Source organism: Sceloporus occidentalis, unplaced genomic scaffold (genome assembly GCF_023333645.1).
Source record: "Sceloporus occidentalis isolate IW3139 unplaced genomic scaffold, rSceOcc1.0.p SCAF_293, whole genome shotgun sequence".
Lineage (NCBI taxonomy): Eukaryota > Metazoa > Chordata > Lepidosauria > Squamata > Phrynosomatidae > Sceloporus > Sceloporus occidentalis.
The window spans coordinates 32328-54968 of NW_028317273.1; the positions used below are offsets into that span (position 1 = coordinate 32328).

General features: G+C 47.8%; 2 protein-coding genes across 4 annotated transcripts; one reads left to right on the forward strand and one right to left on the reverse strand.

Annotated features, from left to right (window-relative positions):
• Window positions 1-11183: 11183 nt before the first annotated feature.
• LOC149275207 (apoptosis inducing factor BLCAP A) lies at window positions 11184-11447 on the forward strand. The gene has a single exon (XM_089504876.1). It carries the CDS (start codon window positions 11184-11186, stop codon window positions 11445-11447), a length of 264 nt encoding a protein of 87 aa, XP_089361002.1.
• Window positions 11448-14258: 2811 nt separating this feature from the next.
• On the reverse strand, window positions 14259-21163 carry LOC149275208 (tyrosine-protein kinase Src-2). 3 transcript variants are annotated; one of them, XM_089504878.1, is made up of 12 exons: window positions 20923-21163; window positions 20735-20834; window positions 20516-20530; window positions 20292-20390; window positions 20018-20121; window positions 18975-19124; window positions 15753-15908; window positions 15467-15646; window positions 15299-15375; window positions 15057-15210; window positions 14698-14829; window positions 14259-14467 (listed from the first exon to the last, which is right to left on the reverse strand). In XM_089504878.1, the coding sequence occupies exons 1-12, from the start codon at window positions 21161-21163 to the stop codon at window positions 14259-14261; spliced, it is 1617 nt and encodes a 538-aa protein (XP_089361004.1). The 3 variants fall into 3 exon arrangements, with proteins under 3 accessions (XP_089361004.1, XP_089361005.1, XP_089361003.1); XM_089504879.1 differs by lacking the exon at window positions 20516-20530; XM_089504877.1 differs by lacking the exon at window positions 20516-20530 and having other exon boundaries at window positions 20292-20420.
• Between the last annotated feature and the right edge of the window lie 1478 nt (window positions 21164-22641).

The following is a 22641-nucleotide window of genomic DNA, read 5'->3' on the forward strand; positions in this document are numbered from 1 at the left end:
ATAAAGGAGGTTCAAGAGAGAGAGCGAAGAAAGAGGGGGTAAGCTGAAAAGGGGGGCTTTTTTAATGAGGCTATTATAGAGGTGGGTTTAGGGAGAAAAGACAAATGCATGGTAAAAAAAAAATAAAAAAATGCCGGTTTGGGCAAAAAAGACTCAAATGATCCAATTCGGAGCCAAGGATGGAAGGTGGGAAAAAGGAAGGAAATGGTGGGTGAGGTAAAAGAATTAACCGATTAAATTATGGCTCCAGCTGAAACTACAACTCCCATTATGGTCAGCCAGCATTGCTGCTACGCTCAGGGTCTATGCCCGGCTTTATGGGGTTATGGTGGACAAGGCTGTCTTTAAGGTCCCAAGAACTTCACGGGGGTTCCGAGGAACTCGGGGGGGGGGGACGCGATGGCCACACGTTTGGGATGTGGGAAGGTGCGATGGCGGAGGGGTATTTAGTGAAGGAAGGTTGGGGAACCTAGAGGTAGGGGACAGGGTTACGAGGAGAGGCTTGTTGGGGGAAAAGGTGAGCGAGGGATAGGAGAGAGAGAGCTTCATGGTGGAGGAGATCGGGAGAGGTGGTGGTGGGGGGTAGACTTCAAGATGTGAATTGAAGGACCTCTCTTTCATTTGCGCTGTAATTCACTTTCCCATCTCGCGTCGGCAGATCTAATTCCCATCACATAATTGTAACGAGACTGGCAATACTTGAGAAGAGAGGGCAGGAATTAAATCAGTAAGGAGAGCTTAACCCTTGCTGTTCCAAAGCGCTAGCAAACTGTTATTAACCCATCAGGCACCACAGCCAAGCTTATAGGCAATGTGGTTTATTATACGCAAAAACCAGATCACATCGGCCTATAAATTACCGCAACCAATGTTCCCTTCCTAAGTTTGCTTCCCCGTCTCCTTCTTTCTTCTACCCGGGGGAAGTGATGGATTTCCAAGCCCATAAAACGATCAGTTGTTATTGTAAAGGGAATTTTTAGGTGGAAGCTCTGGGCGGAGGTGGCATTACCTAGGGGGTTGTTCTGTGAAATGCCCCGCAGATCTGCCTGGCTCTGCGTCTTTCAGGATGAAGGCACATTTGCTTTTCTTTAAGGTTAACGTGCCAATGGCACAGACATGTCCTGGGAAGGTTCAAAGCATTTAGGGATGGAATGTATGAGTGCCCCCAGTGCCCATGCCCCCCAGCATCTCAAACACATGCATAGTAGACCTAGTGGTGCTCCCCGCCAAGAGGTGCGCAGCAGCTGCCGGGGAAGCTTTTTTTGTTCTCGCATGCTCTCTCTTTCCCTCTTCTTCTTTTCCCCTATCGCTTATCCCATGCACTTCTCTCCCTTATCTCCTATCTCTTAACCTCATTCTATATTTTCTCCCCCCTTTCCTCTTCTCGCGCTCGTTTCTCCTTCACGAGCTCAGGAGAAAAGACCACAGACAGTTGGACCTTCCTTAGAACACAACTCACAGAGCAATGCGGCCCTCACGTGAGCCTGCGCAGGTTTCTGCTCCAGCGAGCAGAGGATTAAACTGGCTGCAGTCCTGACTTCATGAATACAGATCTGTTTACCCACTTCTGTCTGTCACCGCGGGGTGTCACCTGGAGTGCTTTGTTCTATGTGCCCCCATTTAATGCGCCCGCTTTCCACTTGCACCCCCTGCTGCCACTTTGCCTTAACCTGGAGAAAGTAAACATCATAGCCAGTTTATTAACCCACAGTAACAGGTACATGTTTAAGCATTTGGTCGACATGCCCCTAAATAGACCTCACTGGTCACCCTGAATTGTTAGTTAAAGGGGTACTCGATCCTAGATCTGTTATCGTAGCCCGATCTACTGAACAAACGCCCTGACTCATTATCAGTCTGCCTACGGCAAACAATAGAATGGCTCAGTCTTAATCATCCAGGTGGACAGTTTCACTAATAAAGGTCTATGGAGGAGCGGACTTCATTAGCATTGCCGTAAAGAATCAGCTTGGTGTGGTGGTTAAGCAGGAAAAAGGCACCCAAGAAATCACATGACCGACAAATACTGTATACAGCGCTGGGGGTTATTACTGTATACAGCGCTGGGGGTTATTACTGTATACAGCGCTGGGGGTTATTACTGTATACAGCGCTGGGGGTTATTACTGTATACAGCGCTGGGGGTTATTACTGTATACAGCGCTGGGGGTTATTACTGTATACAGCGCTGGGGGTTATTACTGTATACAGCGCTGGGGGTTATATTACTGTATACAGCGCTGGGGGTTATTACTGTATACAGCGCTGGGGGTTATTACTGTATACAGCACTGGGGGTTATCACTGTATACAGCGCTGGGGGTTATATTACTGTATACAGAGCTTGGGTTGTGGACCTCCCGTTTAAGCTGAAGTCTACATCTGCTAAAGCTAGAGCTGCATTAAATAGGTACAGTCAGTATGCGCCCAGTGAAAGTGTGACAGCTCCGTCCCCCTCCCAGTCTGCTTCCCAGTAACAAGCGTTCATTAGACGCTGACAGGCAACCGGCTAAAATTCAGTGCCTTGTCCTTCTCTCCATACAGGTTTCTACATTACCTATGTACACAGCACAAGCACACTGCAGGCACGTGACACGTCTCCCAACCAGGTCCAGGGCACATGTCTACTATATGTCAGAACTGGGCAACCCGAAGACCTTGCGGTGTTCTTGAATGCCCATCACCCTTAGCCAATGTCTGCCTACAGAATACTTGACTACAATGAGTCCTAAATCTATATTCTAACCACAACTCCCATCACAACTTAAAGGGTTCTCCCGACACTTCCCGTGATGACCTGACTACAACCCCCATCACTCCTGTCTAAGAATGGCCAGCAGTAGCACCAACCTCCCTGCTCGCTGACACTGCCTTTTCTGGGTGAAGCCGGGGAAATTATTTTTCTACTCGAACAGTTTTCAATTTAGATTAGGAAAAATTTGAAACTCCACATCAAGAGGCGTCAGTAACTCGACCAGGAATATCTGACATAGAGAGGAGGGGAGAGACACACGCACAGCGGGAGGGAAAATAGACAGGTGGGAAATAGGAGGAAGCGAACAAACAGAATTAAGTAAAGATAGGATTAGGGACGGCATAAACAGATGAGGATAGTGGAAGTAATAACGAGGGAAGTGGATGGAATGTGAGAGCGGATAAGTGTGATGGAGAGACGGGGAGAGGGCATCCAGACACAGACAAGGAGATGTGCACAAGATGATTGTAGAGAAGAGGAGATACAAGATAAATGAGAAGAGCAGAAGATAGAAGGGGAGCAGAAGATATGGAGGAAGAGGAGGACACAACACAGAAGGGGATGGGGGACCAAGGGCAAGGATTTAAAGGGGAACAGATATCAGTGAAGTAACGGGGTACAAGGAGTCAAGGGGCAGAAGATCGAGGAGAAGAAATGGGGAAATAAAGGACAGGTATTGCCTGTCTGGAACTTCTCTCCTTTCTCCTCTCCCCTCCCTTACAAAGGCTGCCTGAACCAAGCAGCAACTTCACAACAGAGGTGAGAAAACATAAGAGGGAGAATAATAATCCAAATCTGGAAAACTATTAATCATTCACACTTCTACCAGATTTTTCTTTATGTATCATCAAGACGAGTAAAGAAGACACGTTCCTTGGATCAGTACGACTTTCTTCACTCCTTGTCTTCCTGGTTATGCCAATATGAAGGTTTACTATTATGTTACCCTACAGTACATATAGAGTGAAACTTGATCTATCCCTAAAAAAGTGAATATATTTGCACCTTAAACAAATGGTTATGTGATATAAGAAATGTATATTATTATTTTTATGTTTTAGTGTTAGTTTAGACGTAAACTCTAATAGCAACTAAGTATCATCTTACAGCTTTCCGCGGCACCTACTTCCACATATTGGGGACATGTTCTGGGGTAACAGCCACTGCCCAGGCCTTGGTGTCTTGGCCAACAGGTCCTAAGGATGGTCCTTATGTGAGGCCTTCAATGAACTTTAGCTTCTGTTCTCCATCTTTTCTCCTCTAGCTCTCTCTTGTTTCTCCCCAATGCCCTTTTACCATCTCAGATCCTAGTCACTAGCAGTCTTTCAGTTGCTCCACATTTTCCCATCTGAGCATCCTTCTCAGATGCACTCATTAGGGGCTGGCTGTCTCTTTCTCTCGGCTGAAGCCTCTCTGATGCTATTATGTGATTGGCAGGTAATGGCCATGTGTGGGCGAGGGGTTAATTGAGGTCTGAGCAAGCCCCTAATACTGCGGCTGTTACTGCCTCTCCTCCTCCTCTTTCCATTTAATAAAATTCTTCCATCTGCTTCCCCCTTATTGTGTTACCTCTCTCGGCCAATATTTTCCATTCAGGTTTTGCATAGCAGACCCTGTCATTCTCGCTCCTTCTAATTCCTATCTATCTTCTCTCCTCAAATCTCTGTCTTTTTCTTATATTGTTCATTATTTTCTCTCCGACTCCCACCGTCTTACTCTTCCCTTCTCTCTCTCTTTCTACTCTCCAGCCTAATTTTCTCTCTTTAAGCCACACTGCGCGACATGCATCATTTTGAAGAAAAAGGTGGAGGACCTTTCCTATATTGGTGTTTGAAATGGCTTAGGTCCAATAAATTCCACAAAACCCACCATCTCTTTCATTCATTTTATTTGTTGCCTTCCAATTCCCCGTGTTTCTCCTTCTGTCGCTCTTCTTTCCTTTTCATTCCCTGCTCATCTTCTTTCTCAACCTTCTAATGTCCTTTTCAGTATACCGCATTTCCCTCTCTCCTTGTCTCTCATTACCCCTCCACTGCTGTTTAATCCTCCTTTAGGTTAATTTCTAACTATCCACAGATTGTATATGTTTAGGTTCTATACATCAAATGAACCCAAACGTTGGTCTTTACACATTAAAATAAGCAATACATGCTTTAAAAAGTGAATTTATGTGTAAACCATGGAGGCAGCCATCTTAACTTTTCCTGAACTCAAGATCTGCATTCTGCTTCATTACTTTCCATTTGTTAAGTTGCTGATTGGTTGGAGCAAAAGGGGGGGTAAGATAATTGAAGCACAGGAAGCTAGCCTCTCTAAAATAACTGTTAGTCGGCGACCACCTGTCTCTGTCTTCGTGTCCATTTTTCTGATTCCTGTCCTCTGTCCTCTTCACGTTCCCTCACAGCTATGATGATTCATCCACTCACTCTCGTCTTTATATCTCCTTTACTGTACGCGGGGCCACTTTCTCTATATGACAGCTCCCTGTCTCTCTTCCATCCCATTTCAGCTTGCAAATGAAATTCATGGACTGGGCCCAGAAGCTGACACTCGGTCAGTAGCACCCTCTGCATGGTATTGTACAGAGCCCGGTGGGCACAGCAGGGTTAAGTCAGCATAGTTGCGGCTGTCGGGAGGAATTTACTTCCCTGTGTTTAAACCGAGTGGGACATTTATCACTTCCCGCTCCAAATGGGCTTGTGTCGCCGACTGGCAGCTGTAATCTGTCACCAGCCCTGCTCTGCTTGCACAGCCCATCTGTCACTGTCACATATGGACCAGGAGGGACCGCAGCCCCGCGCCCGCCGCTGTCAGGGCATCACCGGGGCTGTGCTACACGTGAACCGCCTGTGCCGCTCTCGTGTCTTCTGTCACCCGGGAGCCGGTGTGTGTCATTTGCCGCTACCTCCGTCTCATTCAACTGGAGCACTCTCTTCTCGCCCCTTCTGCTTTTTCTTGCCCTCCTATCGCTCATCTCATTTGCATTTTTCTAATTTCTCTTTGAAGCGCTCCTCGTCGTACGGCTGTCCCTCTAACTTATTCCAGACAGAATGCTTTGCAATTTACCATCTCCCTCCCGCACCTCTGGCTTTGCTCTCTCCATCGCCCTCTGCTCTCACATTTTAATATCCCTTTATTGGCATAACTAATAGGTATAGGGGTTGGCAGACCTGGGCTGGACAGCGTAATCCACTCTCTCCGCCGATATTCTCGGGCACGTATCATTTATTCGCCTTTCCTTTCTGTGGGTAGAGCTGTGATGTGACATCATGCTCCGTCTATGTTACATCACGATGCCTCACTCCGCCCACGGTTCCTCCACAAAATCTACATTGTTCATACAGGACTAGCGATAAACCAGACCGGCAAGATGTGGTTTGGACTTCTGCCACCAGGACTGTCCTCAACTAAATGAGACAATTGGTTAGAATGTATACAAAATGAGTTAACATTGAAGTTGGGGGGAATTTAACTTGAGTATTAGGTGGCACTCAATTACACTTGGATGTCTCGTGGGTTGGTGGTCACCCTTTGAGTGTTAAAGGAAAACCACAATTCTCTCATTATTTCCATCTCTTCTCTCTTATTCAGCTTCTCGGCCCGCTTCCTCTCTTCTTCCTCCTGTGTTTCACCCCATTTATCTCTTCGTGCGCTGCCTCTGTTCAGTAATAAATCTCTTTCTTTTGAAGGCACTATCTCGGAATAACAGGTGATCAGTGACATGACAAGGGCATGGGGGGTAGATAGATAAGTTCCCCTTGAATGGTGCAGAGCAAAGATGGGAAGCCCGGCATTCTCCTTCCCTTTGTTGGGACGCAACACTAATCACCCTCAGCCAGCGGCCTGGCCTTATCAGGTAGCTGGTCTCCTGCTATTCGGAAAGACATTTGAAAAAGTGAGGTTTAAGAAAAGATTAACAGTGATGCAGAAGCAGTGGAGTGCCAGGCGGGTATTAGGGGAGAAAGAAGGGGTAAGAACCGGGGCATCCACATGTGGCCTCCTCCAATGTATTTATACAGCTGGCTTTTAATGTTATTCGCATTGGAAAGCGCGTATTGTTTCCGTTTTGGGACAAAATGTGCCTTTTGTGGCAATAGCGCATAATAGCGTTATAAACCAAGGACAGGGTGTTATATTTCCCGACATGTCCAGACAAACTCGTCCTGGAAAAGGTTTCACTTTGTTTAACAAACCTGGAGAGTTTGTGTGAATCCTGATCGTTTCCAGAAGACTGTATAGGAAACACTAACCAAGAAACATGCCAAGGATGATAGGATTTACAGTCCAATCTAAAAAAAAAAGGAGGGTGAGTCCCTTTTTAGTACCAAAATCCCTTTTTTCTCCTCTGATTCTGTTCGCCGATTCCTAGGAGCTCAGAGTGTTTGCGGGGTATGAGGGTATTACAGGGTTCTACAGCCCTAAAAGCCCCCAATAATCACACATGGGAACTCTCTGGGTTTGGCCTGGAGATCTCTGGGAAAAGCGGCGCTCCGGGTCCCGGAAGCGGGGTCCTGACTTGCCCCACTCCCCACCCATTTCCCCCAATTCCCCCTATTGCCAATAGTATGCCAATAATGTGTATAGAAAAAAAGCAGGAAATGGGTTTATAAATTAAATTGTGTTATATTGCATAATACGGTATGTGTAATGCGTAACCAGAATTTTTTTTTGGGGGGGGGGGCGGTGGCAAGACCTTTTGGTCACCATCTTCCATTGGAGACTTCAGTGGTTTCCTTCGTTGGGAAGTGTGCGATATTAGCTCACGAGCCAGGCTGCGTTTCCCTCTCTGTATCAAACATGCCAACCTTGTCTTAAATGTAACAAGAATGACTACTTTTGAAATATCCACTGAAAGTAGGTGTTTTAGCGCAGCGCTCCTTCATTGTACGCAGTATTCCGATGTTCTGTATATGCACATTCACTGTTCTTCCCTCCAATCGTCTGCACTGACATTGAGACACAAAGGGTTACTGCTATTCTGAATGTGATTTAATTTGAATCCATACTTGACCGCTTTCAGCATACTGACTGTGATAGGGTAAAGCTGCCCTCTGCAGCCAATGTGTGGAACTGATGCCTTAAGGTAGTGGGTATTATATATCTATATATATATATATATATATATATATTGAGCAGAAGTGGACGAAGAAAGAAGATAGAAGAAGAAGAGGCAAGGGAAGAAACTGAGCTGTGGGAAAAGAGACAGGAACACGGAAGCAGGAGGCGGAGAAGGTAGGGAGACATTGAGAGAATGAGAGCGTATCAAAGAGGGTGAGAGAGTGAGAGTGAAAAAGCAATGAAATGCAAAGGAAATGATGGGAAATGGGAGTAATTCTGTGTCACTGTCAATGTACGGCTCAGTATAAAGCGATGGGAGTTATGCTATACCACTATTTGTGTCTGGCTTGCTACATAATAATAGGAGTCATGCTATATCACCATCTGTGTCTGGATCACAATATAATGATAGGAGTTATACTGTACCAACCTCAGTGTCTGGATCACGGTATGATAATAGGAGCCATGCTGTTCCACCAGCTGTGTCTTTATAATGATGGGAGTTGCGGTATATGTCAGCGAGTAGCTGTACTGAGGATGTGTAGAGAAAAGTCTACAAAAAAAAAAAAAAAAAAAAAATGTTTTTTTGACAAACCAGCACTCACAGTTATTATTTAAATACATTTTTTGCCTGTTTCCATGCTTTCAAATGAAAGCCCTGTTTATGTTTTGTTTTTTATAAAAAAAACAAACATTGTGTGAGTATATACAATGGGAATCTTAATTAAACCCACATATTGTTAAAATGGCAAAATAGCGGCATGACCTGAGGTATGCAAAACCTCTAGTACTGAAGGGGTTAATATTACGTTAGGCGGGTGACCATTGGAAGAAGCCTATCACGTGTCCAACGTAGAGGAACCTGCCGTGTCTGGATTCACCGGCAGGTGGCTATAAAATGATATAAACACTAGAGTGACATCAGCTGACATCTAATAGTTCTACAATTTATCCCGTTGCGTAGTCGAGACAGAGGAAAACCATTGAAACATAGAATGTGACGGCAGGCAACAACCTTTCACCCCATCTAGACTGCCTCTAATCCTCTTAGAAACCAGCTTCCACAAACATATATGACCCAGACCCGGAAGGGAATATGGGTTGTAGCTCCGATGTTTAGAACTCTATGATGCAGAAGACAGCTAAATGAGGTCTGGATGTGACGTCAGGCGCTGGGGAGGCTCTATACGTGGTATTGGATTTCCCTGGAAGCTGCTTGAGAGGGAGTTGCGGCCTGGAGAGAGGTAATGCCGGCGAGACAGGGGTGTAATACAGAGTGAGTGCCCGGGAGACACTGGAGGGTGTAATACAGAGTGAGTGCCCGGGAGACACTGGAGGGTGTAATACAGAGAGACAGCACGAGAGAGACTGGCAGAGGTAATGCAGAGAGACAGCGCGAGAGAGACTGGCAGAGGTAATACAGAGAGACAGCACGAGAGAGACTGGCAGAGGTAATGCAGAGAGACAGCGCGCGAGAGAGACTGGCAGAGGTAATACAGAGAGACAGCACGAGAGAGACTGGCAGAGGTAATACAGAGAGACAGCGCGAGAGAGACTGGCAGAGGTAATACAGAGAGACAGCGCGAGAGAGACTGGCAGAGGTAATACAGAGAGACAGCGCGAGAGAGACTGGCAGAGGTAATACAGAGAGACAGCGCGAGAGAGACTGGGAGGTGTGTATAATACACACACACACAGAGAGAGAGACTGGGAGGTGTGTGTAATACACAGAGAGAGAGACTGGGAGGTGTGTGTAATACACAGAGAGAGAGACTGGGAGGTGTGTGTAATACACAGAGAGAGAGACTGGGAGGTGTGTGTAATACACAGAGAGAGAGACTGGGAGGTGTGTGTAATACACAGAGAGAGAGACTGGGAGGTGTGTGTAATAGAGAGAGAGAGAGAGAAAGAGGTGTGTGTAATAGAGAGAGAGAGAGAAAGGGAGGTGTGTGTAATAGAGAGAGAGAGAAAGGGAGGTGTGTGTAATAGAGAGAGAGAGAGAAAGGGAGGTGTGTGTAATAGAGAGAGAGAGAGAAAGGGAGGTGTGTGTAATAGAGAGAGAGAGAGAAAGGGAGGTGTGTGTAATAGAGAGAGAGAGAGAAAGGGAGGTGTGTGTAATAGAGAGAGAGAGAGAAAGGGAGGTGTGTGTAATAGAGAGAGAGAGAGAAAGGGAGGTGTGTGTAATAGAGAGAGAGAGAGAGAGAGAAAGGGAGGTGTGTGTAATAGAGAGAGAGAGAGAGAGAGAGAAAGGGAGGTGTGTGTAATAGAGAGAGAGAGAGAGAGAGAGAGAAAGGGAGGTGTGTGTAATAGAGAGAGAGAGAGAGAGAGAGAAAGGGAGGTGTGTGTAATAGAGAGAGAGAGAGAAAGGGAGGTGTGTGTAATAGAGAGAGAGACTGGGAGGTGTGTGTAATAGAGAGAGAGAGAGAGAGAGAGAGAGACTTGGAGGTGTGTGTATAATAGACAGAGAGAGACTGGGCGGTGTGTGTATAATAGACAGAGAGAGACTGGGCGGTGTGTATAATAGACAGACATAGACAGACAGAGACCGACCACAAGGGAGAAACTAGGAGAAATAATTTAGAGAGACTGGGAGGTGTAATGTAGAGAGTCTGTATAGGAGACACTGGTGTGTGTAATACAGGGATATGACAGGCTGGAGAGCCACAGCATGGGAGAGACTGTTAGGTGTAATAGATAGAGTTTATGAGAGAGAGGCATGGAGGGGTAATGCAGAGCGGGTATGACAGACTGGGGGTGTAATACAGAGATTATACGGGGATTATGCAGAGGGTGAACCATGGGGGGGGTATATCGAGTTTTATACAGAGGCAATGGGGTTGGTTCTTCGTATTAAACCCCCCCCCCCCCGGCGGGTGTCTCCTGAGACGGCCGTATGTTATACAGGGACGGCTGAGACGTTTGTCTGCGGGTGACAGTTTTTGCCCCCGAGGCTCTGAGAATCTCATGCCTGTGAGACGGCACACGCGTTACATGTCTGTGTCCCGGCACACGCGTTACATGTCTGTGTCCCGGCACACGCGTTACATGTCTGTGTCCCGGCACACGCGTTACATGTCTGTGTCCCGGCACACGCGTTACATGTCTGTGTCCCGGCACACGCGTTACATGTCTGTGTCCCGGCACACGCGTTACATGTCTGTGTCCCGGCACACGCGTTACATGTCTGTGTCCCGGCACACGCGTTACATGTCTGTGTCCCGGCACACGCGTTACATGTCTGTGTCCCGGCACACGCGTTACATGTCTGTGTCCCTTTTTAATGTACTAACTGTTTACATGATGTATCTTTAGGCTGCACTGAGGACCCGGATAGCTGGCTGGAAGGGGGTTCTCTCCCCACCCGCGGCACCATGTACTGCTTACAATGGCTTCTCCCCGTGCTGCTGATCCCCAAGCCCCTGAACCCGGCGCTCTGGTTCAGCCACTCGGTTTTCATGGGCTTCTATCTGCTGAGCTTCTTGCTGGAGAGGAAGCCGTGCACCATCTGCGCTCTGGTCTTCCTCGGCGCCCTCTTCCTCATCTGCTACAGCTGCTGGGGTAACTGCTTCTTGTACCACTGTGGTGCCAGCCAGTTGCCCGAATCTGCTCATGACCCCGCCGTCGTGGGCACGTAGACGGACTGAAGAACCGCCTGAGGACTGCTTACTGCTGAGTCCCGCGGAATGCTGCTTTCTTTCAGGGAACGGTGCGCCTCCGAGACAAAATGGGGTCAACAAGGACTTTATCTCCAGCGCAGCAGAGAAGACGTTCTTCGGGTTGGCAGCGCATCGGATCCCTGCGGCCGCCTTACGTTCCCTGCTTCTCGACAGACTTTGGCACCACCTGGACACAACGGCACCAGTCCGTGGCATGGGGGCTTTTAAATGTCTATTTTGGCGTCGTCTTCTCCCGTTCTTGTTGGTATGTTTATTCTTCTTCGCGTCTCTGCCCCCGCCCATGTAGACGGGGGACCCATCGTGACGTATTTGGGGGAGCTTTATGCACCCAAGAAGTCCTCCCGCCGCCCGTATTGCTGTCCTCATCTATTACAGAAAGGAAGAGACGCTCCTGGGAAGCGGAGGGGTAAGACTCGCTGCATGGCCAGTCCCATGGTCTCACGGTAGACGCCGGACCCGGTGATAATCCCAACTTGATTCTTTTATCCTCTGTGTGTTGGAAATAAATCTGAATAAAGCTGTTTGTTATACCAACTAAATTAAGTGCAGTTATTCGTATGATCGTTTGCGCTAATGGGAACCCTGCAGCCTTATGCCAGATTCAGAGCAGGGGTCCGCCCCAACGTTTCTCATGGTGGACACTTTAATGGCGTTCTATGGACTTTCACAAACCTTGTCCAGGACGCTTCACCTCTTCCTCATTCAGTCGTCGCTTTAATTAATGCTGCGGCTAATTAATACCACTTTTTATGACCAGCTCAGAGTTCATAAGTAAGAAGTCAGGTGTTTCCCTTCCTCGACAGATAAGACTCCCTGAGGGTAAGATCTCCGCACCTTGGTCTGCACCCCCTGCCCCCTATAACCCCGCAGGTAACAGACTACTCCACTGGCGGCCTTTCCCTGTCTGCAAGAAAGGGTGTCGGGAGTCTGAGGTCGTCAACCTCTGCAGAATGTGAACCGAACACAGAGGTTGGGATAAAGTCAGGTAAAGCTTTACAGAGTAGGTGGTACATTTTCCCCTAGCTACTGTTTGGGAATACACCTACACATCAGAAGATAGGTCTATAGACCAAAATACTTAAATATTGTTGTATGCACTTTAAATACATAATTTATTTTGGTCTACAGGCTCCTTATTCTAGAGCACTTTGTTACCCTGCGTGCAATACAGTTGTTGGCCACCAGGTGGTGCTACATGACCAGGTCCCCAAACACAAGAATTAGTCAAAGAAAAGACAAAAACTTAAGTCTACCTCTTCTCTTTATTCACCGTACCATTATCATTAATATTATTGCTACAGGGATGTAAAGCAGTGGTGCCAGTGTTTTAAGTTTCCATGAACCCCTCCGCCTCTTTACAATTAACCATTTCAGAGAGGCCAACCTCTGCGTTACCTCTTACTAACATACATGTACAGACTCCAACGTACAGTGTATCTGGGTCAGCAGTCACAAGCTAAAACTCTGCCCACGCACCCAAGTGGTATGTAACAGTTAAAAAAAAAAATTACATACATATATTTACACGCACACATGTCTATACCCTGGCGTATAGTGTTTAAGACTGGCACAGTGGAGGCATAAATTCAGTACCAATACATACCCGATAACTGAAATAGCAGTGGGTGTCTACAGGCACTGTAAGAGTTAAAACAAAATGGGTTTCGGAATTAACCCGCTGGGTGCAAGGGAAGGTGTGAAAAATAGTTATGTTACCTTCTTTTCTGCCCCAAATTGGCAATTAGAGACTCACAATTCCCATCCCTGAGAAAATTTAGGATTAACCTATTTATACTGGCGGGAACCACATGGGGGGGGGGGTCTTTTTTGAGCGTGAGACGATAATCCCAATTATTCAGGAGCATCAAAAAGTAATTTGTACCACAATGTCAGTCCCTAAAACAATCATCCATAGTTTAATACACTTGCAAAGGGCCGGCTCTATAAAGGGTTAAGTCACCCACTTATATGAAGATAATGTCATGTCTAGAGATTCTGTGCTTGGGGGATATTTTGGCAATCAAGATGGAAATATCTGGATAAGTGAAATCTCATGTAAATATAATAAAAAAAAAATGAAGGGGGGGGGGAATCTGAAAACTCTGGTATTTCGCGTGAAATCTTTACGAGAGTTAAGATAGACGCCTCATTTCCCCAAACCCTCTCTTCTTTCCTATTGCAAAAATGCAGGCAGCGAACAAGCCCCACTCGCTGAGTGGAGGTTAATTGGGTTCGGAAGACAGGAGCAGGGCCCGTGCCCTCATCAAGATGTCTAGTGTTTTGGAAGCCCCACCACCACTGCTACTAAAGTATAGAAAAGAGGTCATCTGTAAAAATCTGAGAGCGAAAATATTAGTCCTCCCCTAAAAAGGTACAGCTCTCAGAAGATTAGGTCAGGACAGCGAGGACAGGGCTCCTGAGCACTTTATTTACATGTCACTCGGATAGAGAAGTCTCTGGTACAGGGTCTCAAAAGGTGGGCTTCTGCAAGACGTCTGTGTCTGAAGATCAGGGTTACTCGGCTCCTCCGACGAGAGGGAGATGGCAGCAGCACCCTCAGTACCAGAATGCAGTAGGGCACATAGCTACCCCCATCGTAAAAGGGAAGGCAAAAGAAGACGGTCTACGGAACACAGGGAGCGCACCTCAGAACCCTGAAGGAACGGGCTTGTACCAATAAGTCCAATTAATCATCCTGTGGCAGTTGGGAAGGTGGTCAAAGAAGCGCCTTGCAGCTTAACCGGTTGTCTCCAGATTCCATGCTCTCGTCTACAGGTTGTCTCCAGGTTGGTATTGGGGCTCGGTTGCAGTGAAATAGTCCTCTAAGAAGGCCTGCAAGTATTCAAATGTTGGTCTCTCTTCTGGATCTTTTCTCCAGCACTGGCACATTAGGTCATGCAGGGACTCGGGGCAATCTGGCGGACATGGCATGCGGTACCCACGCTCTACTTGGTCCAGGACTTCACGGTTTACCATTCCTGGCAATCATAAAAGGAGAGAGAAGAACAGGATACACATTTAGAAAGAGGAGACAATTCAGAAAGAATACAGTGGAGACAACCAGGTAACCAGTACAACTATCGAGCGGTTATTAGATGCATTCCAGTGCATCATGGGGGTTGTAGTTCATCAATAACTAAAGAGCTACAGGTTGGCCAGCCCTGACCATCAGCGTGACGAAGCAGAGAGGTCCGTGACGCACACTTACCAGGATACGGCACTCTGCCTTTAGTGGTGAGCTCTGTCAGGAGAATCCCAAAGGACCAGACATCTGATTTAATAGTGAATCTCCCATACAGAGCTGCCTCGGGGGCCGTCCATTTTATTGGGAACTTAGCACCTGCAGCAGAAGACAATGACAGTTGGGTATTATATCCTTCAGTAACAATAAACATTGTGCAGATATACAAAGTATGCAAAGTCTCTCCAGAAAGGCATAAAACAAACATGGCAGCTTCCTCCAGGTGAATTGGCTTCTCTGGTCTTCATACCAGGTCTTATGAGCCTCACAGCGAGTTGTAGTCCACCCTTCAAGCAGTGAATCACGTTACACGTGTGGGCACCTACCTTGCCGGGCCGTGTACTCGTTGTCCTCAATCAGTCGAGCAAGCCCAAAGTCCGCAACTTTACACACCAGGTTCTCTCCAACCAAAATATTTGCTGCCCTGAGATCCCGATGCACATAATTCATCCTTTCTACGTAAGCCATGCCAGATGCAATCTACAGAGAGACGGGAAAAGAAGATGTAGGTGACCATGCGCCAAAACCTTTCCACCCGCTACCTTAAACCGACTCTTCCCTTACTCACCTGGGCGGACATGTCGACCAGTTGTGGAAGCCGAAGGTAACGGCCCATGTCGCCCTTTAGAAAGTCTAGTAGACTGCCTGCATCGGAGAGAGAAAAGAAGCTTTTGGTCAAGCAGGGAGCTAAGGGAGCTGTCAAGCTGCGATGCGCACGCAGGTGGCGTCTCCTCACCTTTGCTCATATACTCAGTCACAATGTAGATCGGCTCCTCCGATACGACCGCATACAGCTGAACTAGCTTCTCATGCCGTAATTTCTTCATGACTTGTGCCTCCTGCAGGAAAGCCTCGGGGGACATGGTGCCCGGCTTAAGCGTCTTGATGGCAACCCGAGTGGTCCCATTCCATGTACCTTGAATAAGAAAGAGTATTGGGTTTGGGGGCGGACATCACATAACGAACCTTGTTTTGCAAGCATTAAGACGATCAGCGCTGATCCCGGGAGTGAAAGCTCTTACCCATCCACACCTCTCCAAAGCAACCCTGTCCCAGCTTGAGCTCAAGTCGCAGGGAATCCCGTGGAATCTCCCAGGCATCTTTGGACAGTCCCTGAGTCTGAGGCTTCGAGGTGGGACATACGTTGGTCAGGCGGTGACACAAGCCATCTGCATGCTCTGGAAACAGGAGGAAAGGGTTAATCAGGGGAACGCAAACATTCTGCCGTCTCCCTCCTCAGGACTCCAAAAGAAGAACAAGTGGTTTAAAGAACAAATCAGCCTCCAAAATCATGAGAATACCAACCTCGTCTCTGGCTTTCTAAAGGACACTCGCTAGTTGGTGGAAGGTCACATTTATCACCAGGAAATTCAGGAACATTTAAGGTGACTCTGAAGCATATGGAATGATATATGGCGCATATATAACCAGGCGAAAGGGGTATTTAATTAGTTCGCTCTATTCCTCATTTATGTAAATTTTCATTCATGTCCCGGGATCCAACTTTCAGCCCAATCAGACTCTAAGAAGCCCGTGATTAGATAAATGCCGCTGTCACCCAGAACAATCTACCAAAGTTCCGATCTTCATAACATCAGCTAACAGAGGCGTTGGTAAATCGTCAGATCGCTCCAGTTCATCCAATTTTACAACTCTTAAAATGAGCTGTAGAGGAAGTATTAAATAATTGAATTAGAATTTAGACGCTCTATGATGCAAGCTTCTTATGGAAAAAAAGACAGTGATGGGGAACGGACAGATGTAAAAGACCGCCCGCCGATCGGACCAACTACGGCTAATACGAGCAAGACCCAAGTGATCGGAACCTCAATTGATCCTAAAAGTATCTGATACTGTAGGGCAGGAGAACTTTAATATGGACTTCCAACTGATACACGAATACACTTTCCACATCCATCTGCCAACCATAACTGGTGGCAGGCCATCGTTTGCGGGAACTGTAAAAGGGCAGAGGTCCCTGCTAGACTGCGCTGGGTCAGAAGTTGGTATGAATGACTAATGTGAGATCTCCACCAGAATTATCCATTGTTCTATTACCTTTGTGCTTCAATGGCCGCCCAACATGAGGAGGCATCTACAAGGTCCTGCAAGCTTATGCGACGTTCTGCGTCTTACTCTATGGACTCTGTTAGTGGCTCGAGCATTTTGGAGCAGAAGAGCCTTAAAGTCCCACGGGCTGGGGAGCCGTCTCCTTCCCTCGGAGCCAGTTTTCCACGGGTGATGTCACCACAGACCCTGGGCACAAACCCGAAAAAAGGAGAGCTCTTCTTCCAGGAAAAAAGCGTAAGCGTTGACAGCTCTGCCAACACTTCTAGATCCGAGACATCATTAAATCACCCGTAGAAGAGTGAATTCTAAAACCAATTACAACTCATTTGCACCTTTGGATGCCTCAAAAATGATTTGATATGTACAGATATAGATACAGTCAACCTCCCACTCCCTTCTGTCCAATCATCACGCAAGAATTAGGCCTCCGGCTAAAATAATATTCGGTACACGAAGCTCCTCACCGTGACTCACAGCGGCTTTACCTTCTAAAGAACGACGATAAAGGAAGGGAGAGGGGAAAAGAATCTCACGCGTTGGAGGTCTACAGCCTAGAAGAGCCAACGGGTAGCTCGGACTCTTCTGAAGCTCAGAGAGGCTTCCGATGGGAAAAGATCGAAGGAAGTTAAGAGAAGAACCTCTCAACAGACCTGGAGTCAACCTTATGGAGCCCACCTTACTACAGAACCAGTGGGCTTTCGTAACCTTAGTGGTTTGGTATCTTCGAACCATTTACGGCTGTTCTAAATCCTAAACAGAACAAGCCGGCAGAACCTTCCATGTTCCACCCAGAGAGAGAACCCCGGAACTAAAGAGACGGACAACAGACAGACCTCAACATACATCATGAAACCCAAAGAGCCGAGCTGGCCCTGCAGAGTGGAGTCAGAAGGGTCAAAATAGTCAAAAAGCATTCCAGAAATCTCATGAACTTCCTCAATCGCGCTTACAAGCGTAAGGTTTAGAGAGTAAGCCCCGTTTTCTTAACCAGGGCTTCCCGGTTGTGGAACGGAGTCCGTCCGTGATCTGCATTCTGGGAGAATCGCAGTAAATTTCTTTCCTGGCTGCGAAAAACTCCCATCTGGAATTCTGACACACAAAGCAGCTGCAGAGGGAACAAACTAAGCTTTTTTGTCTCTCCCTCCCCTCCACCTTATGTTTATAGAAAGAGACGCGGCAGAGAAAGAAAGAGACAGAAACAAACAAACACAGAACAGGACCTAAATAATCAGAGATAGAGAAGGCTCGATACAGGCTGGGCTAAACCGGCCCCGTATAATGTATACTTTATGTAAGAAGATTCCCTAAAGGACATTGTTGATTTAAATGAATAATGCCAGGCCGGCTTATCCCTTCAGGCAGGAAAAACTCAATGGGGACTTGAATCTAAAATTCATAGTAAAGTCTGAGAGAGAGCTGAGAGGGCGGTGGATAAGTGGAACAGCCTCCCAGTAGAAGTGGCAGAGGTTAATACAGACAGCGAGGGAATATAAACATGCATGGGATAGGCATATGGCTCCTGATGAGACCAACGACTGAATGAGGGGGATCGGCCTCTAGACTGTAAGCTCAGAATTCCCGGCGGCCAGTGGTGGTCTTACTTGGTCCCGACAGACAGACAGACGCACCAGAGAACAATGGGAAAACCCCTGGCCCAGAGGACAGGGCAGGGCACAAGGAGTTTCATTACTAAGCGGCCGCCTTCATGCAAATTATGTCTGGGATTCTAAAGTGGGAGGAGTCACAGGTGCTAGGGGCAGACGATATGGCTCAAATAGGGGGGGGGGGCTTGTGATCATACAGGCTTGGGGCAGCCAATAGGAAGCTCTCCAGTTGCACTAGGAGAATAACTCCTAAAAACACCCAGCCACAAATGGATCAGAGTAGTTGCTGAATTCTCCAGTAGCCAGACTAGAAATGTGCCGCATTTTTAAAAGCACCACCGGGGGGGTGTAGTTTAGCAGTAGCCCCACCTCTCCAGCCTACCGACCAATCACACCTGTCCGCATGCCCCACCCATCCCACACCTTTGCCCTCCTACTATTTTGTAACTTGTCACTCAGGGAGCGTTAACCCATAACCAGGTGATCCCCCCCCCAATACAGGGAAAATCATGAGATCCGTTACGGATCCCCTCCACCCCACCCCCCATGTTACCCCTGCCCCGATCTTACTGCTGTAGTAGGCCACCAGTTGCTGCAGGTTGTTGAACTGCGTGCGAGACGTGATGTAAAAGCCACCGCTGTCCAGCTTCCGAATCTTGTAATGTTTGACGTTCAAACCGCGGTTCGGATCGTAGTCGGAGACGGACAGGCAGTACGCACCTTAAGGGGACCAGAAAGACTGCATTAGACAGACAGGGATGATTTATTATGGGGTGGAAAAACAGCGCATGAGACGGGTAAAAGGGACATTGCAGTATACATTATAGAGCGCACTGTGTATTAATGTAGTATTAATGCGTTAGAGAGAAGGTTAGGGTGAGCAGAGAGTTCCTTCTTGACATCATACAGGGCAGCAGGTCTTTTGATGCGGCCCCGAAATATGCATTTTCTATAAGCATCCCTAGCCAAAAAAATATATTAAACATGAGACAGGCAGTAAGCATCCCAGAGAGACAGCAACAAGGTGCATTAGACAGAACGAGAGACCGCCGGGGGAAACAAACCAAATCGGGAAAAACAAAAAGACGGAGGCACAATATTAGTGATGAGAGAGCTGTAGGGAGAGCGCGCGGGTTCTGTCCGCAGGGGCCTGTTTCTGTGGTTAAGTTATTCAGACCGCCGCACTATATACCATCTGCCCCTCCACTGATACAAACGACGCACCGGGGGAAAGGGGGTAGAGAAGCCCGCAGGCCGCGAGCAAACCCACTGCTTCCAGTTGCTACGGGTAACGGGGAGATTCATCTCACTGACCCACATACTGTGACTCCCCCCCTTCCTCATACAAACGGCCCCCTCCTCATGCTGCTAGAAGCGGGCCGGAGAGAAGGAGAGAAAGACACTGTTAGGGGGGAGAGGAGGAGGAAAAACGGCCAGGAAGGGAACGTTTCCTGAACATCTAAATTATTCCTTCCAAAATACCCCCCCCCCCATCTCTCTATATCACACCCCACCATCCACAACCCCGCACCTTCCACGACGTGACACGCTCTCCACCTTCACAGACGGAGGACCATCAGCTCGGCCAGCTACTGAGGCGTTATCTCTCTCACCTTTGGTGGTCTCGCTCTCTCGCACCAGGAACGTCCCCCGGGGGTTCTCTTGGTTCAGCAGCAGCCGCTCCGACTCCCTGCGCGTTATTTTTCCCAAATACCATCTGCAAGCACAGCAACATTTATCTCGTGAAATAAAAAAAACCTGGTCCGAGGGGGGGTTACGGGGTGGAGGTCTGGAGAGGAAGCCACCGGCTGAATAAGACGGTTGGCAGACAGCCATTATGAGAGATGATGGGGGATTGGGGTCTTCACCCCGTTTGAGTCCACTTACTCTTCAGCCTGAATGGAGTCGGAAGGGGCCACGTAGTTGCTCGGGATGTAGCCGGTGTGTCCGGAGCTCAGAGAACGCGCCAGCCACCAGTCCCCTTCCCTGCAGGTCCAAGAGGAGAAGACACTTAACCTCAACATGATCAAACATCAAGGTGATGGGGCCACAGGTTATGATGCATTTGTCTACCACCGTACGAGCACGACGGAGGTTTCTACGAGACATACCTGATGTCAGGCCTCCTACGGCACGGCGTGTAAGAAAAAGAGAGACAGTTTAGAGACGGCAGCAAAACAAAAGGGAGATAGGAAGAGCGGAAGCCCCAAAAACCGACATTCTTTACTCGTTTCCGACCAAAGAGATAAAGCGTGCGACTCACTAAAGCAACAGAACTCTTTAGGGTAAAATGAGATGTCGCCCCTTAAAGAAGCCCCGCGTTCACTCACGTATTGTTGACGATCTGCAGACGGTCGCCCTTTTTAAAGGACAAGTCTGTTTCCGTGCGAGACTCGTAATCATAAAGGGCCACAAACGTGGTGACTCCACCTGCAAAGAAAGAGACATGTAAGGGCCGTAAATATAAATCCCCCAGGAGGGGACACCACGACTTATCTATACAGTCCTTGGTCCTCACCTGACAACGGCCCGGTCCTCTGAGGGGAGGTGATAGTGTCATTATAATTCACCCCTCCAAATGGTGTAAGGTCGCAGTTACCCCCAAATGGCTGCGCAGGGGGGCGGTGGGAATCCAAACTCTTGCTGGGGGTCTGAGAAGCAGAGAGGGAGGTAAACAGGTTGTTGGGGTTCCCCTCGGCTATATCCAGACTTCGGCTCCTGGGTCCCCCCTCTCGCGGCTTGCTCTTGGTGCTGCCCATCTGTCTGACACATAAAAAACAAGAATTCTTACAATGTCCTACAAATAACACCAAACCTGGCAAGCAAGGGGTTAACTCTGTTTTGTTAACCCCATTTCTGTTCTGGGACGTGACTGGACAGAGTACCCCCTCAACTGGAAACACCTAAATCTGAAAACACACACACACACACACACCAGGTGGGGGAGAGTTAATTAAATGTCTTGGAATGTGCAGAGCAGGCAAAGGCATCAGAGGGAGGGAGAGAAAGATTATTACAGACAGGGATAAAGAGGAGAGAATGATGGGTGAGGGGGACCTGACATTGATTGGGCAGATACCCAGCTGGGAAGGGGCAAGAATGAGGAGAGCCCAAGCAGCGAAACAAGGGGAGGTAGAGAGAATGAACGATCCGGGGCAAGAGAATGAACGATCCGGGGCAAGAGAATGAACGATCCGGGGCAAGAGAATGAACGATCCGGGCGGGGCAAGAGAATGAACGATCAGGTTGTGACTGGTGAAGATGTCGCTGGCGAACATTTAACTCAAATTTCCTTTTTTTCAGCCACTTACATAATTATATTAAGAATATTAAACAAAAAAACTATATCCCGTCTGAGATTCAGGAGTCGTGCACCCGTCTCACGCATGTTTAAATCCCCTCACTGTATTAACATCTACCACTGTGTATATATATTTCTATATTATATACAGTATGTTAGGAGCATAGAAAACATTAACCTTATAGATTTATGAATAACCTATGCTGAGACCAGGGCCCAAGAACACACAATTAGCCTCTTTGTGTCACAGCATGTTAAATGTGCCCCCACACAATTCCCTGCCCTCTCTGTCTCACCCATCCCATTAACACAACGCATGGATGCCACAAAAAACAGGAAACGCACAAGGAAATGGTCAATTAGCGGCACCCCAAGGAACAGGGGGGCTGCGGGGCAAAAACGACAGAGGGTATGGAGCGAGGCGGCATACGGGTGGAGAGCCCCAAGGCTCTCAAGAAGGGCGGATGGCAACATCACAGAGACCAACGAGGGGTATTTAAATACACGACATTACAGAGAGTCCACCAATTACAGAAGGGGGAACATTCCTGACATGTCCAATCTCGCATCTCCTGCTTAACCTCAGGGCCAGGCTGCGGCATCTCCTGCTTAACCTCAGGGCCAGGCTGCGGCCATTAAACACATGCATATAGCGCACTATTCTACGCATCCGTCGTCACCGAAGATATGGTCTGAGCTCGCCGGGGACAAGCGCCGGGGGCAAGAGGAAGGCTGGCAAGTGTGATAAGTGCAACAAGGAAGCGGCTGCCACATAACACACATCCAGACTGCTTCAGACGCGCTAGGACTTTAAATGGAGAACTCATGACACATGGGAACTACAAACATGAGTATCAGGATGTGTCAGTTGTTACGCCGGCACTCGTTATCGCAGGGCTTGATTAACTCAGGCATGCCACGCAACGGGAAATACCC

Coding starts and splice junctions, on each gene's coding strand:
- LOC149275207 (XM_089504876.1), top strand. CDS start 11,184: ATGTACTGCTTACAATGGCTTCTCCCCGTGCTGCTGATCCCCAAGCCC.
- LOC149275208 (XM_089504877.1), bottom strand. CDS start 21,163: ATGGGCAGCACCAAGAGCAAGCCGCGAGAGGGGGGACCCAGGAGCCGA. Junction 19,125..20,017: donor AGAGAGCGAGACCACCAAAG/GTGAGAGAGATA, acceptor GGTCCCCTTAAG/GTGCGTACTGCCTGTCCGTC. Junction 14,830..15,056: donor CGAGTACACGGCCCGGCAAG/GTAGGTGCCCAC, acceptor CTTCTGCTGCAG/GTGCTAAGTTCCCAATAAAA.